General features: G+C 55.2%; 2 protein-coding genes across 3 annotated transcripts; one reads left to right on the top strand and one right to left on the bottom strand.

Annotated features, from left to right (window-relative positions):
* Positions 1–3: 3 nt before the first annotated feature.
* TIRAP (TIR domain containing adaptor protein) lies at positions 4–4,650 on the bottom strand. Its single transcript, XM_032709666.1, has 6 exons — positions 4,461–4,650; positions 2,199–2,282; positions 1,698–1,765; positions 1,425–1,479; positions 603–1,199; positions 4–464 (listed from the first exon to the last, which is right to left on the bottom strand). Exons 4-6 carry the CDS (start codon positions 1,429–1,431, stop codon positions 421–423), a joined length of 648 nt encoding a protein of 215 aa, XP_032565557.1. The 5' UTR covers positions 1,432–1,479; positions 1,698–1,765; positions 2,199–2,282; positions 4,461–4,650; the 3' UTR covers positions 4–420.
* Positions 4,651–4,801: 151 nt separating this feature from the next.
* FAM118B (family with sequence similarity 118 member B) lies at positions 4,802–14,219 on the top strand. 2 transcript variants are annotated; one of them, XM_032709659.1, is made up of 9 exons: positions 4,802–4,862; positions 5,206–5,239; positions 8,260–8,337; positions 10,319–10,571; positions 11,356–11,583; positions 12,568–12,696; positions 12,956–13,241; positions 13,673–13,732; positions 13,819–14,219. In XM_032709659.1, the coding sequence occupies exons 3-9, from the start codon at positions 8,267–8,269 to the stop codon at positions 13,830–13,832; spliced, it is 1,041 nt and encodes a 346-aa protein (XP_032565550.1). In that variant the 5' UTR covers positions 4,802–4,862; positions 5,206–5,239; positions 8,260–8,266; the 3' UTR covers positions 13,833–14,219. The 2 variants fall into 2 exon arrangements, with proteins under 2 accessions (XP_032565550.1, XP_032565551.1); XM_032709660.1 differs by having other exon boundaries at positions 4,815–4,862; positions 13,037–13,241.
* The last annotated feature ends 86 nt before the right edge of the window (positions 14,220–14,305 follow it).

Genomic DNA, 14,305 nt, shown 5'->3' with positions numbered 1-14,305 from the left:
CAGAAAAATTTAAAACTTCTGCATTTTCGTAGTCCCGACGATCCCGTGCAACGTCTACCCTGCTTTGTCCTGCCCGCAGCCCAGCAGGCGCCATGTCAGCTCAGTGGGGGTCCCGGGGGTGTCAGAGCCCCTCAGGACAGGGAACACCAGCGCCACAAGTTGCTCTGGAGATCCCCAGACCCACCCGATGTCAGAGCGTAGTGTTTGTATGATGGATGTCCCTGTCCCCGCCAGGGGGTTTCAGCCACTGGATGGAGGTCACACCACTGTCCCCCACGGAGGTGAGGAACATCCCGTTCTTGCTTCCCAGGTCTGCTCAGAGTGGCTCAGTGTGGTGGGTCCATCGGGACGTGGCTGCATCCAGACCTGGAGGTGACAGCACCGTGATATCCATGGGGATGCATCAGCCTGCTCCCAGCACTACTCCATCCCACTCGTGGAGCTCCGGCACAGCTCCTGAAGGTCTGCAAAGCAGATAAGCCTCATTAGCAACCAATTTACCTAAAAATCAACTCTTTAAATAAACTTATGGCATCTGGTCACTTCCCATGGTCCTTATCCCAACAGAGTGATGTCTGACCAGCATCCCAGAGGATACTCACAGCGCAGGACGGTGTCCCTGATCTGCCTGAAGCTGTTCTCCTTCAGCGCCATGGAGATGTAGTAGATGTTCCGCAGCTCCTTGGGGTACTCCCTGCGATCCACGCCCCTCAGCACCGGGATGGTGCGCCCGTTGGCCATGGGGGCCTCGGCCAGCGCCTGGTGCATCTGGAACTGGCACCAGGGGTCCCTCAGGAAGGCGGGGGTGATGAGCAGGACCCAGCAGTGGCTGCCCCGCACGGCGTCGCACAGCTCCGTGCCCAGCGCGCTGCCCGCCACCGCGTCCCGCAGCTGCAGGAAGCAGCGCAGGCTCTCGGGCTGCCCCTCCAGGTAGGACACCAGCTCCTCCACCAGCTCCAGGTCCTCCTCGCTGTGGCACACGCACACGTCGTAGCTCTTGCCCCACCGGGGGCTGTCTGAGGCGCTGATGTCCGGCACCGGTACAGGTGACAGCGGGATGGAGCTGGTGGCCGAGGAGCTGGAGCTCTTGGCAGAGGAGGAGGAGGAGGAGGAAGGTGAGGATGAAGCGGAGCGGCTGGAGTTGAGGCTGCTCTCCACCGAGCTGGGCTTGGGCTTGTGCAGGAGCCGCCTAAACCAGCCTGTGGAGTGAGACTGCAGTGAGGTCTGGGGGGCTCAGCACCCCATGGGCTTCCCAAGCACAGCATGGCCAGATCAGCAGGATGCCTCCAGGTGGGAAGGGCTGGGCAGGATCTCACTCTGATCCCCCAAAACCACCCTGGTCCCAAAACCTCAGCTACCATTGACACCTGGACACTGTCACATCACGGAGGGGATGGAGCCAGAGGGTTTATTCCCACACTCACCAGCCATAGTGGGCAGCACGCTGCTCAGCTGCCGGTGGCCAGTGGGAATCCTCTCCTGGGAGCAGAAAAGAGGGATAAAACACATATATGAGGAGAGCAGGAACGGTTCTGTGGTGGGTCTCATCCCCAGGAGCTCAGCAGGGTCTGTTCCAGGGAATGTAGAGCTCTGAGGTGTTCTCAAGCAGCCCCAAAATCACCCCCAGCAGCGTTTTCCACATCTGCCTTCCCAAAATTTGCTGTGAAGGAGCGTTTCCCTGTGCTGGAGATACACACCTGCAGTGAGCAAGGCCGAGAGCCAACAGGCAGGAGAGACCCTCATTCCTGGCAGCGGGGAAAGGATCCTGTGGAAGGGAGAAGGATCAGCAGGGATCACCAGGGATGGACTGGCTGCTGGCAAACCAGAGACAGTGTGGGTGATGCCCAGAGCTGTGCATCCTTAGTGCCATCTGCCATTCCTGCCTGTTCTCTGCCAGGTCCTGCCATCCCATACCCTGGCATCGTGCTCCCAGCACCATTTGAGGTGCCCAGACCCTCCCTGAGGGCACCCAGGAGCAGCAACATGGGAAACAGCTGCTGTTTCCCACTGCTGGCATCATCCCTCCCAAAACTATACACCCCAAGTCACACTGAAGCCTTTCCCCTACTCCAAGAACAGAGCAGGACTTGGAAAATGCAGCAGGACCCCAGCACAGCCATGGAAACCACAGTGCCCCAGTGTATCTGGAACAATGAGCATGGACAGTAACAGTGGGGGGAAGTTTGGGAGATACTCACCTGGAATGCAGAGGTCTGGCACCACAGCAGGGAAGGGGGATGCATCAGCCCCTGGGTTCGTCAAGAGAAAAGATCTGGGATTACCTAGGTGGGAAAAGAGGGATAGAATGCAGTGTGTTCACTCTGGAGTCCGATGGGATCCACAGTGAATGGCAAGGCTAATCCATCCTTACCGCTTCCACATCCAGAAGTGCTTCCCAATGAAACTGCCCCAAGGTGGAAGGGAGGACAGGGGCAGCCACCAGCTTCCCAGGGACAGAGTGGAGGAGCTGCCCCGTCTCTCCAGTGCCCGCTCTCCAGAGTGCCCCTGGCTGGCAGCAGCTCCAGCCTCGGCCGGGGCATGTGAAAGCGGGCGGGGGAAGTGAGCTGGGACCGCGGGGAGGGGAAGCCCGGCCTCCCCAGGGCCTCCCTCCCACATCCGCCACTGCCCTCACTGCCGGTGTGTCACCGTGCCCAGCCCTCCCGGCACCTGGACCCGCCCACTCCCTGCTTCCACGTCTGCCGCTCCCGCTTATTTAAGAGTTAAATTTACCAGAAAAGGTATTTTTTTTCCCCCAGAAATCCTCCCTGTATCTCTCCTTTCCCAGGTCACATCTGCCCGTTGCTGCTGGTGGCAGCCACTGCCTTCATCCCCTCATCACCCTCAATGCCTCTGACGCCTCCATGCCCTGGGGGAGACAGGCTCCAGGTGAGTCTTGGTGCCACCTCCCAGGGATTTGGGGGGGGTCTCAAGGGCCTGCATGCCCACCCAGCTCCCTGACAGGATGTTCCTGGCATGGGGCTGCCCAGATGTGTTCCCCATGTCTCTCATGCTGCAGGACAACGTGGTGACCTCTGAGGTGGACACTAAAGCCTTTGCCCACCATGCCTGAGCTGGTGGCTGGGAGTGATCCAGGAGGTCTCCCACACCCCCTGTGACACCGGGAGGTGGATGACTGGAGGTCCAGCCCCAGTGCTGAGCCTCTCCCACCTCACCTTGAATGACAGCAAAGCCCCCCTGACCTACAAGCGCCTGCAGAGGCTCCTGGTATCCCTGGGACCCCTGAAGAAGACAGCCCTGGCACTCATACAAAAGCATCTCCAAGGTGAGCACAGGGAGGTCCTGAGCATGAAGATGGGTCAGCATCTCCCACTGTTCACCTGAAGCAGTGATGGCCATCACACCCTCACTGCACACCCTACTGCAACTGTGGGGCCCCCACCCTGGAGGAACTGGGCCAGGGCCCCACCAAGGTGGGTCCTCACCTCTACCCCAGCACAGAGAATCATGGAATCCCAGAATGGTTTGGGTTCAAAGGGATTTAAAGCTCATCTCATCTCATTCCACCCCCCTGCCATAGGCAGGAGCACCTTCTACTTAGACCAGGTTGCTCCAAGTCCTGTCCAACCCAGCCTTGGGAGACAGCAGCACTCACTTGACTCAACACATTCATGAAGAGGATGGTCAGCGCCCCTCACCCACATTTCAGGGCTGCTTCACCTGCCCCCACCCCAAAATATGACCCCTCCATCTGCTTGCAGGTCAACTGGGATGACAAACCCCCACACCTCCATGCCTGGAGGCAACTATTTCCCTCAGGGATAAGCCCCAAGTTCTCTGAGCATTCCGAGGTCACAGCTCGTCCCCTTGTGACCCATTTCCCATTAATCCCTGCCCTGACACTGCTGCCACCGCCCCAAAAACCAACTCCCTGCCCGAGGACACGGCCCAGAGGAGGGCGTCACCTGCCCGTGTGAGTCACCTCACCTGGAAACCCCCCCGGGCTGCCCCAGAGGGGGAACCTGAGCGAGGGTGAACACACAAACCCGAGTCCCGACGGGCAGCACCTCCACCCGCATCAGCGATAACGTAACCATTCTTAAAGGAGTAATTAGGAGCAATTAAGCAGGCACGGCTCGATTCACAGCGTGCCTGGACCCACCAGCACCACGCTGAAATCCCTGCAGCACGAATTTCAGGTCAGTCATCACGGGGAGCCTGCGGTTTGCGAGATTGCCTGGGGAATTAGGAAATGGTGAAGACAGGGTGCTGCAAGGCAGGGTCAAACAAAGGTGTTCGGGTGAGAAAATAAAGCCGATTTCCCCCCTAAATAGACGATCAACGTGCTTTCACTTCTGACGCCAATACAAAGCGATGCGCAGCTACTCAAAAGCCAAAGAATAGCTTCTCTCCCTGGAAAGCTCCAAATACACCCAAATTCCGACACATAGATGCCTGAAGGCATCGAAGCGGCCCCCCCCAGGGCCGGGCACCACTTGTACCTCGCTGGGGTCGCGCAGACACGAACGCAGGCGGTGGCAGGTGGCGGAAGGGGTAACAAGGCACGGGAGCACACCCAGGCCCACAACAGCTGTCCCAAGCAGAGGAGTCTGACTCGTGATGCCAGACCCGGCCCCTCACACCGGCACGCGACAACCACCACCTCACAGTCCACGAGTGCATCACGCATGCGCCCGCCGCATTTTATAGCTCCGCGAAGCCTCGCGAGAGCACCCGCCGTGTTTCCCACGCCGGATCCCGCCCCTTCCGCTGACAGCCAATGGGAGGGCGGGGCGAAAGGGGGCGGGCCAATCGCCGGGGGGGCGTGGCCGGGCGCGAGGCGGCTGCGCGCGGCGCGGCGGCGCGGCGGCGTGTCCTCAATGGGGCCGCGCGCGCGGCGCCAGGTGCGTCTCGGGCGCGTGCGGCGGGGGTGGTTGCCATGGGGACGGGGCGGTTGCCATGGCGACAGCGGCCCCCATGATATGGGAGGGGGGTTTCCATGGCCGCCGCCGTGAGGGGACGGGGCGGCCTCGGGGTGGGGGGGGCCGGAGGAGCCCGAGGGGGCCAGGGATGAGCCCGGTGGGACTTCTGACGGCGTTGGGGGCGCTGCGGCCCGGTTGTGCCCACCCCCCAGCTCCGCGCCCTCGCTCTCTATAAAAGCCCGTTTTCATGGATGTTCCCCCTCCGGGGAGAAACCTCGGCCTCCTCCCCGCCCGCTGAGTGCCCGTGTTGTTGCTTTTCCCGCAGGTTTAGCGAGGAGGGGGCGCGGCGGAGAGGACAGGTAAGGCCTCGGGCATCCCTGGGGGTGTGAGCCCCCTGCCCGCTTCCCTTCCCGGAGTCACTCCTGGAAAGCCGGCGGGCTCCCGTGGGAGCTCTGGGATGCGGAGCTGTGCCGGGCTTTGCTGTGTCACTCCCTCTCCTTGCTCATGGAAGCACGTGGAGGATCACAGCGTTGAATGAAAACCTCTGGTGTGTTTTAACTCGCACCCGAGGGGGCTGAACCTGGAGTTCTTGTGGCGTGGGAGGAGCAGGGCTTGTTCTCCTCGATCCCACTGTCCCTGCAGCCTGTGCCCTTCCAGTGTGGTTCTGATCCACCTCCAGTTGCAGATCCCACGTGGAGGGACAGAGCTTGGGAATTGGCCAGGGCCAGCTCAACTTGAGGCTGAAACATAGGGGGTCTAAACCATCTTATCCCAAAGCTGCTGGGTTGAGAAAGGAGCTCGGAATGACGCCCTCACTGGTGGTGGTTCTGCTCAGCACTCAAAGAAGCTAAAAATAATGGATGAGCAATGGATTTGTACTTGTTTCTGTATGGAATTGGCAGGGGCTGCTCTGGAGGAGCCCATCTTCCAGCACAGAGCTGATCACTTGGCTTCAGCTTCAACATCCAGGTGTAGCTTCCCTTTTGTTGGGTGCTGAGTGTGGAGGTGATTTCAGCAGTGACTTCCCCATGAGTGGGGAAAACATCCCATTAATTCCCCATTTCAGTTCTGCAGGTTGAGTGCTGTGGTCGTGTTTTGTACAGTTACAGCGAGGTTTTTGTAAATAAACACCCTGTGTGAGCCTCAGCCTTGGTTTGACACGCTGTGTTCAGGTATTTGCTTTTATCTGGGATACACCTGGAGTTCCTACAGCTGGATATGTCTGTGTTATACAGGGAGTGGCTGTGCTTGGGTTCACCCAGTGCTGGTGGCTTGGCCATGGTTTAAAGCTGATGGTTCCTTGCTGGAAGGCTTTAGGATAAAGTAAGGGATTTGTGTGGTGTGGAGGGGAAGGAGAACCCTCTTAGTATCCCTGGTAAAGGTGATGGAGACAAGGCTGGCACAGGGGAACGGGGCAGCTGAGCCAGGAATCCATGGAGTGTGATCTTTACAGACCCTGCAACTCCCTGTAGTCCAAATAGCTGGAAGGTTTCTGACATCTGGATAAGGCTGGAGAGACACTTCTTATCTTGTAAGTGCCTGTGGCTCCCTCTCCTCCATGGCACCTGTGTTCCCAAGGGGATCCTGTGGTACCTGGGGTGTTTTTCCCCATGGCAGTGCCAAGCTCTGAGGTAATTCCATTTCATTTTGGCCACCTTGGGTGTGTTGGCACAATCCATCCCCCTGGGGAGCAGAGCTTCTCCCCAGGCCTGAAACCTGGAGGTTTCTGTTTCTTGGCTAAACCTTTATGGCTTGTTTTTAAGAGAAATAAGAACGTTTTTGGTTAGTAAGAGAAGTAAGAACTTTTTTTAGGCTGTGCATATAATGGATTTTTTGTTCCTTTTTGCCTCTCTGCACTAAATAGAAATGAAGGTTGAAGGTTCATATCTATCAGACAACCGTTTCTTGGTGATTATAATTCTAAAAGGTGTTTTTCCCTGAGTTCAAAATGACTTTTGAAGTGTCCTTATTGCTTTAGAGGCACTTAAAAACTGATTTGATGGCTCCACTCCTGCTGTTGATGGCCTGGGAATGCGTGGGGGGAGCGAGGTGGGAGTGGTGCTGAGGCAGGAGGTAGCAAACGGGGGAAGGCAGTTTAAAAGCCTTGATATTTGAGGCTTAGCTGATAATTCACAACCCAAAGATAATATGAACTTAAATTATATCCAGTTTAGAATGTGTTCAGTGATGTTTAAGGAGGCAGGGGGTGAAAACCAGCTCTCTGAGGTGTTTTAATGATTTATTATTGAGCAACCTGGCCCAGTGGAAAGTGTCCTCCATGGCAGGGGGGTGGAACCAGATGGGCTTTAAGGTCCTGTCCAACCCAAAACATTCCCTGATTCCACTGTCCAGTTTTCCAAGGCGGTCAGGAAGGAAGAGCTGCACACAGGGTGTGTCTGAGCATCTCCCAGAGTCCCTGTGCCCTGTTCTCATCATCAAGCATTGAAGGCTTGTGGTTTCCTCGATTACTGGGATGATTTCTCATGGGATCTGTGCCGAACCTTGCAGCCCAGCCGAGGTGTCCTACCTGCAAGGAGCTGCCCTGTGTCACCTGCTCTGCTGCCGGGGAGCAATCGCAGCACCTTGTTTGTAGGACAAACCCTCAAATCTTCCCGAGGCTGCAAAACCTGCAAGACCCTGTGATTCTGGGGTCAGCAACTCTCCCCCAGCATTCCCTCTGGGCAAAAGCCTTGTGTCTCACAGAGTTTGTGCTGGGCTCTTCATTACAATTGGTAGGAAAAAAAGCAGAGGAGGGTGAACAGCTCTGTCCGCTTTCGTTTCCTTTTCATAGACTTATTTGGGAGAAGCAGCTTGGGAGAGGACTGTGTGCTGGCAGACCTTTTGTGTCTTGTGTCACAGGCTGTTGAAAGAGTTCTCAGACTCCACTTCCTTTCCGTGGGCTTTGAGGCCGTTTCCCAGCGCCTGCAGGCACATGGTGGGCTGGGAAAGCCTTCCCTCATCACCAGGGAATGAAACACTCTCCATGGCTTTTCGGAGCCAACAGAAATCTTTTTGTCTTTTCTTCCCTCCCACTGTTTCCCAAGTGGCAAGTTTGCTGACAGGCCTTGCTGGGAAGGAGGGGGAGCGCTGCTCCGAGGTCTGGGCTCTCCGGTGAAACGCTGCAGTGCCAGGACAGATCCCACCTCGCTGTGCAAAACAGCCCCGTGATTTTATGGTAAAGGAGGTTGAAGGAAGTGGATGAGACGGTGGGGCAAAGTCCAGAGACAAAACTGTGCAATTCTCAGCCCAAAGGTGATCTGAGAACGATAACAAACCCGGGATTTATCCGCCTGTGCAAAGCTGGCTCCGCAAAAACCTGCTGTCCAGGTGGTGGTGTGGATGTGTAGTGACTTTGCCTGTGGTGATTTGTCTGCCTTAGAAACTGGATGGCTTCTACGGTGAGCCTGGGCAAGGAAACGTTGTTGGAAGATGGAATGCCACCTGCGAAGAAGCCCAGGTAAATTAATTACGCTCCAGTGAATTTCTCCCAACAAGAGCTTTTTCCTTTGCCTCGCTTTGTTCTTTAGGGATTGTGACCCCTGGCGCCTGCGGCCGTTTCGCTTCCTGATCCAAGAACCACGTGCTGGCTCTGGCTGTGCCCTGGGCCTCCTGTGGAACAAAGGCCTTCCCGCCCAGGATGTACTTTTTTGGGAGTTTAACCCTCAGCCAGAGTGTGAGGTTGCACTCAGAGCTGTGTTTTACTGTCCTGTCTGCACACGAGGTCAGGTCAGACACGGTGGTTGTGCTCCTTCACTTGAGCTGGATGGTGGTTCCCAGGGAGTTACATAAATTAATGTGATTAAGCTGCATGTAAAGGCTGAATAATTGTGCTCTGGAGGCTCCCCGTGCTAAGAAATAGGTCGTGTTACAGTTCTGTGCGTGGGGACCTGAGTGGGGCACACCCACACTCCTGTCCAAGGCTGGGACTGGGGCTGCTGTGAGCTCAGAAGTTCAGGCATGAACAAGCAGCTAATCCATCTGGGGAGTTGTCTCCCACTAATCTGACTTATTTATGAGCTCTGGAGGGCTGCAGGATGATAGTTCCTGTGTGGTCTCAAGGTTGTTCAGTGACCATGGAATGAGCAGAAAAGAGGCCGGGAGATTATTTTTCCCTTGCTCAGGATATCGGGGCAGAAACAAGTGTATTTTGTCAGCAGGGAGTGGAATGCCTCTTTCAGAGATGTCATGCAGGACATTAAGACTTGGCTATTTGTTATTATTTTGGATTTCGCTCCCAACAGTGTTTTCATAGTAGCTCATTAGCATAAATACTGATTTATTCCTTGTGTGTGAGGCCTCCAGTCCCCAAATTAAACCCTGTTTATCAGCACTGACAGTGGGGCCCTCCTCGAGGAAAGGGTTAACGTGTCTGTTTTCACAGGCAGGAGCTGAGGGAAAGCAAAGCTCCATCTGTGTGGTGTCGGTTTCCTCTCCCCTTCTCACTAAATATCACGTGTTTGCTGATAAAACCCATTCCTTCCAAGTGAGCTGCTTCCCTGGGCTGCTGCTCCAACCCTCTGGGAAGCTGCAGCCGGGCCCCTGCTGCGGAAAAGCAGCTGGACACTGGGCAAGGCAAAGGCAAGGAGCAACACATCTGCTCAGTACATGACACATGTCACGTTTTAAAGCACTGGGCAGGTGTAAAGCCAGGAAAATGTGGAAGATGGGAGCAGGAGGAAGGAGAATACAGCCCTGCAGCTCTTTCATGTGACTCTGTATCCATCTGGGCTTCCAAAAGATTGACCTGGAGCATCCCGCTGACATTGCAGGTGTCACAGGGAAGGGGTTGCTGGTGCAGTTCAAGGGGCTCAGCAAACAGGCTGGGGGGTGGGAAGGTCCCTTCCGGGGCAGAGCTGGGAGGAAGCCTTCCCTTCCTTCCTTCTGTGCTGGGATAGATGGGGCTGCTGTGTCCAGGCCCCTGTTCTGCACCTTGTTTGAACCAGGTGGTGTTCCCTCCCCATGTGAGTCCCATCCATACTTTGTCCCAGGATGTAGAGTGTGTGTGTCTCATTCCACACCTTTCCCAGGGCCTTCAGCCTTCCCTCAAGCTTCCAGGTAACTTGTATTAACAAGACTTCCCTTATTCCAAATTCTCATTGGATTAACTTTGCTTCAGAAGCATTCCAGGGGCTTCAGAAGCATTCCAGGGCATCACTGACTTCCCCAGTAACCATCCCAGTAACAGACTGGATTTCCAAGTCTGTTGTAATTACATACCTCATGCTGTGAGCATTTGTGCTGCTGATCCATGTGCATGCTGTCTTTTAGGGATACCGAGCTGCTCCTCTCTTCCTTTGTTTATCAGAGGGCCCTAATGGACATGTTGACTCCAAATTCAGGCAGGGGGTACCTCCTTCACCCTCGGTTTGTGTGTCCCACCACCCCAGACACTCCTCCATCCGTGGTGGTACCAGCTATGCTCCTTTCTCCTCTTGCAGGAAGCTGTTGCCAAGCCTCAAAACCAAGAAGCCTCGGGAACTCGTTCTGGTGATTGGGACAGGAATTAGTGCTGCAGTTGCTCCCCAGGTCCCAGCACTGAAGTCTTGGAAGGGGCTGATCCAGGCCCTCCTGGATGCTGCTATTGACTTTGACCTCCTGGAAGATGAAGAAAGCAAACGGTTCCAGAAGTGTCTCCATGAAGACAAGAACTTGGTTCATGTTGCCCATGACCTTATCCAGAAGCTGTCTCCGGTCAGTTGTGCTGCAGCACTGCACAGATATTCCTTGAGTGTGAGATTTGGCTCTTGGAAATAGCCAGATTTGGTTCTCCAGCAATGCAGCCCCCATCCCCAGCAATTGCTCTATGTACAAGGAGGTTACTGTGCCAGGTTCCTGAGGCACAACTCTGCTGTGGACACAGATTTGGGGTATTTCACCAAGAGGATCAGGGGATGGAGCCCCTCTACTGTGAGGAAAGGCTGAGAGAATTGGAATTGTTCAGCCTGGAAAAGAGAAGGCTCTGGAGTGACCTAATTATGGCCTCCCAGTGCCTGAAGGAGCCAACAAGAAAGATGGAGAGGGACTTTTTACAGGGGCCTGGTGTGACAGGACGAGGGGGAATGGCTTCCCACTGCCAGAGGGCAGAGTTAGATGGAATATTAGGAATAAATTCTTGGCTGTGATGGTGGGGAGGCCCTGGCACAGGTTACCCAGAGAAGCTGTGGCTGCCCCATCCCTGGAAGTGTCCAAGGCCAGACTGGACAGGGCTTGGAGCAACCTGGGCTGGTGGGAGGTGTCCCTGCCCATGGCAGGGAGTGGAGCGAGATGAGTTTTAAGGCCCCTTCCAGCCCAAATCATTCTGGGATTCTGGGATTGTGCTGGGGGGGAGAACCCACCTTGGTGCAGCCAGAGCTCTGTGTTTGCCCTGCAAGGACCCAGAGCTTTGCAGGGTCTTGGAGAAACGTGGGTAGTTTTTCATGGGGTGTTTGGCTCGAGGCGTTCAGGGCTCTGATCTCGGTCTGTCTCCCCTTCCCAGCGCACAAGCAACGTTCGCTCAACCTTTTTCAAGGACTGTTTATACGAGGTGTTTGATGACCTGGAATCTAAAATGGAAGATTCTGGGAAGCAGCTGCTTCAGTCTGTGCTTCACTTGATGGAAAATGGGGCCCTTGTGTTAACCACAAACTTCGATAACCTGCTGGAGCTGTACGCAGCACACCAGGGGAAGCACCTCGAGTCTCTCGACCTGACTGATGAAAAGAAGGTAAAGGATGAGGGTTTCTTTTGTCAGGGCTATGCTTGGGATGCTGCAGGATGTGTGCCTTCACGCTGCCTGAGGGGATTGAACTGATAGCAATGGTTTAACTGGTGTCAGACAAGCTCCAGGCAGAGGCAGCTGACCAGAGGAATGGGGAGGAACGCTCCTTTCTGGAAGGCTGTGCTTTGCTTGCTGGCTGCCATCCAGTCCTCAGGAGGAGCCCTTCAGCCTGGTATTTCTTTGATCTCTGTCCTTGAAACTTTTGACTTGGTCTTGCTTCCACATAAGGCTGAGTTTGATGTTTCTAACTGATATGGGAAACTCTGTGGGAGACACAAAGCTGAGCTTTCTATTTTTGTCATGTGCTGCAAAGTGCTTTTGGTGACAGAGCACGTTTGGGGCTGCAGCCTTCAGGGCCGTCTCTTGCCCTGTGCCTTCTTTCTGCAGTGGCTGAATGGCTCGTGCTCCAGCCATGCTCTCAGAGCCATAGGTGCTGACTTCACACAAACGTCCCCTCCTCCTGCCCCAGTCAGGCTGTGAAACCCTGAGCCACCTCCCCATTTCAACTTTTCATCCTGGGTTTTACTGGTGGGGAGCATCTTGTCATTCTGTTGTCATGTTAAATGCACCCCAGGTGTGTGTGCTGTGCAGCCCTTGGCCTCTTTCCATTCTGACTCATTTCTGTGCTTCACGTTTCCTGCATGACCTCTTAATCTACGTGGCTGGAAGTACTTACAGTGTTACAAATAAGCATTCTAATTACTGCAAGCTTAAACGAGCTGAGGTCTGCAGGAGTAAACTTAGAGCCTGGGAAGTGGCTGTCTGAAATGGAGGTCAGCTGGTGAGCTCCCTCAGAGCCCAGGGGCCAAGAATAAAACTTTGTAGGCTTGAGAAACACACTGACTTAGGATTTATAGGGGGGGGTTCCCCTTTTTTCTGCTGGGACTGGTGTATTGATTCGTTGTGTTCCCATTGCACTGTGTTGTGCAGGTGCTGGAGTGGGCTCAGGAGAAGAGGAAGCTCAGTGTCCTGCACATCCACGGCGTCTACACCAACCCCAGCGGCATCGTCCTGCACCCGGCCGGGTACCAGAATGTGCTGCGCAACACCGAGGTCATGGTGAGGCCACAGGGGGTCCTGGGCCTTGTGTCACCCGGGCACAGGCTCAGCTGAGTTAGGACTGAGGGTGGAGGGAGAATTCATTCATTTGGGGAAATAAGAGGGGTGGGTTCTCTAGCCTGCCAAGGTGCTGAAACAGCTCCCCACGCTTGTGTTGGGGGTCACTTGCTGCAGAGCCTCATCAGGGATAAGGCAGGTGCTGTCTCTTGTGTGAGGATGAAGCTCACCTTGACCAAGAACATCTTTCCCTTTCTTAAAGCGAGAGATTCAGAAGCTCTATGAAAATAAGTCCTTCCTCTTCTTGGGCTGTGGTTGGACTGTTGATGACACCACGTTTCAGGCCCTGTTTTTAGAGGCTGTCAAGCACAAGTCAGACCTGGAGCACTTCATGCTGGTGCGGAGGGGGGATGTGGATGAGTTCAAGAAGCTCCGTGAGAACATGCTGGACAAGGGGATCAAGGTGATTTCCTACGGGGACGAATACGCCGACCTGCCCGAGTACTTCGAGCGGCTGACGAGCGAGATCGCCATGCGGGGCCGCACAGGTACGGGGACACTTCTTCACAGTGTTCATAGCCCCTCTTCTCCACACTCCATGGAGATTCCTTAAGCCTTTTTTTTAAAAAAAAAAGCCTCCAAGCGTAGCTGTATTTGGGGTCACTTTTATGAAGTCACTGCGTTCCGACAGTTTGAACAGCTGTGCTGCTTCCCACACCTCCAAACTTTGCTTTTCACGTGCAGCTGTTTGTTCCCTTTCTACTGAAGGGCCATCTCAGTCTCACTGACCTTCACACTGCTCAGCCCAAGCCAGTGCTTTAACGTGCACACAGAAATCTTAAAAAGGGGGGAAGTGGGTTTGCTGGCCAGAGCCTTGCTGGCAGCTGTTCCGAGGGTTAAACCGCCCCGTGGGCAGCTGGTTCCCACAGGGGCTCCTCACGGTCACCTCCACCTGCCCCTGCTCTCTCCTCTCCCCCAGGTGTGCCCAAGGAGGGGCAGCAGCTGAACGGTTCCACGGCTGCCCATGCTGAGAGAAAAGGTAAGGAAGGCTCTCCCAAGCCAAGACTTTGTCCTGTGTGACTCCCTGGAGTCCCAGGCGGGTTTTCAGCCTTTGCTTCCCCACAGGATGCAGCACCTGAGCCTCAGCCCTGCCCTGAGCCGTGGGGAGCTCCCAGGATGGGCCCAAGCACGGCCAGCAGCCCCAAGGGGGCCAGAGCCCATGGAGCCAGGACCCTTCCAGCAGGGAGCAGGCTGGGCAGAGCCTCCTTGGACACCTGGTTTAACGTAGCTCATCGTGGTTCTGGGGGGGCTGCGAGTGCCTGCGGAGCGCGGTGCCCCCGAGGGAGCTGCAGCCTCCTCTGATTTCATACCTAGTGCTTTTATATTCTGTATTCCAATTTTCAAAAAAATGAAACTTGAGCTTTTTTTTTTTTTTTTTTTAACTGGAAGCTCTAGTTTTCTAGTCCTGTCTTTATACTGTACAGTATTTTGTATGTTGAAGTTGTATTAAAGGCCTGCTCACTGAACTTTTGGCTGGTGTCTCATTGACAGGCCCTCTCACACCTCACACTGGTGGGATTTCTTCTGCCCCCAGCCCAGGAGGAAACAGGTC

The sequence above is a fragment of the Chiroxiphia lanceolata genome, chromosome 23 (assembly GCF_009829145.1).
Source record: "Chiroxiphia lanceolata isolate bChiLan1 chromosome 23, bChiLan1.pri, whole genome shotgun sequence".
NCBI classification, from domain to species: Eukaryota; Metazoa; Chordata; class Aves; order Passeriformes; family Pipridae; genus Chiroxiphia; species Chiroxiphia lanceolata.
This window is presented reverse-complemented; position numbering and strand designations above follow the sequence as displayed.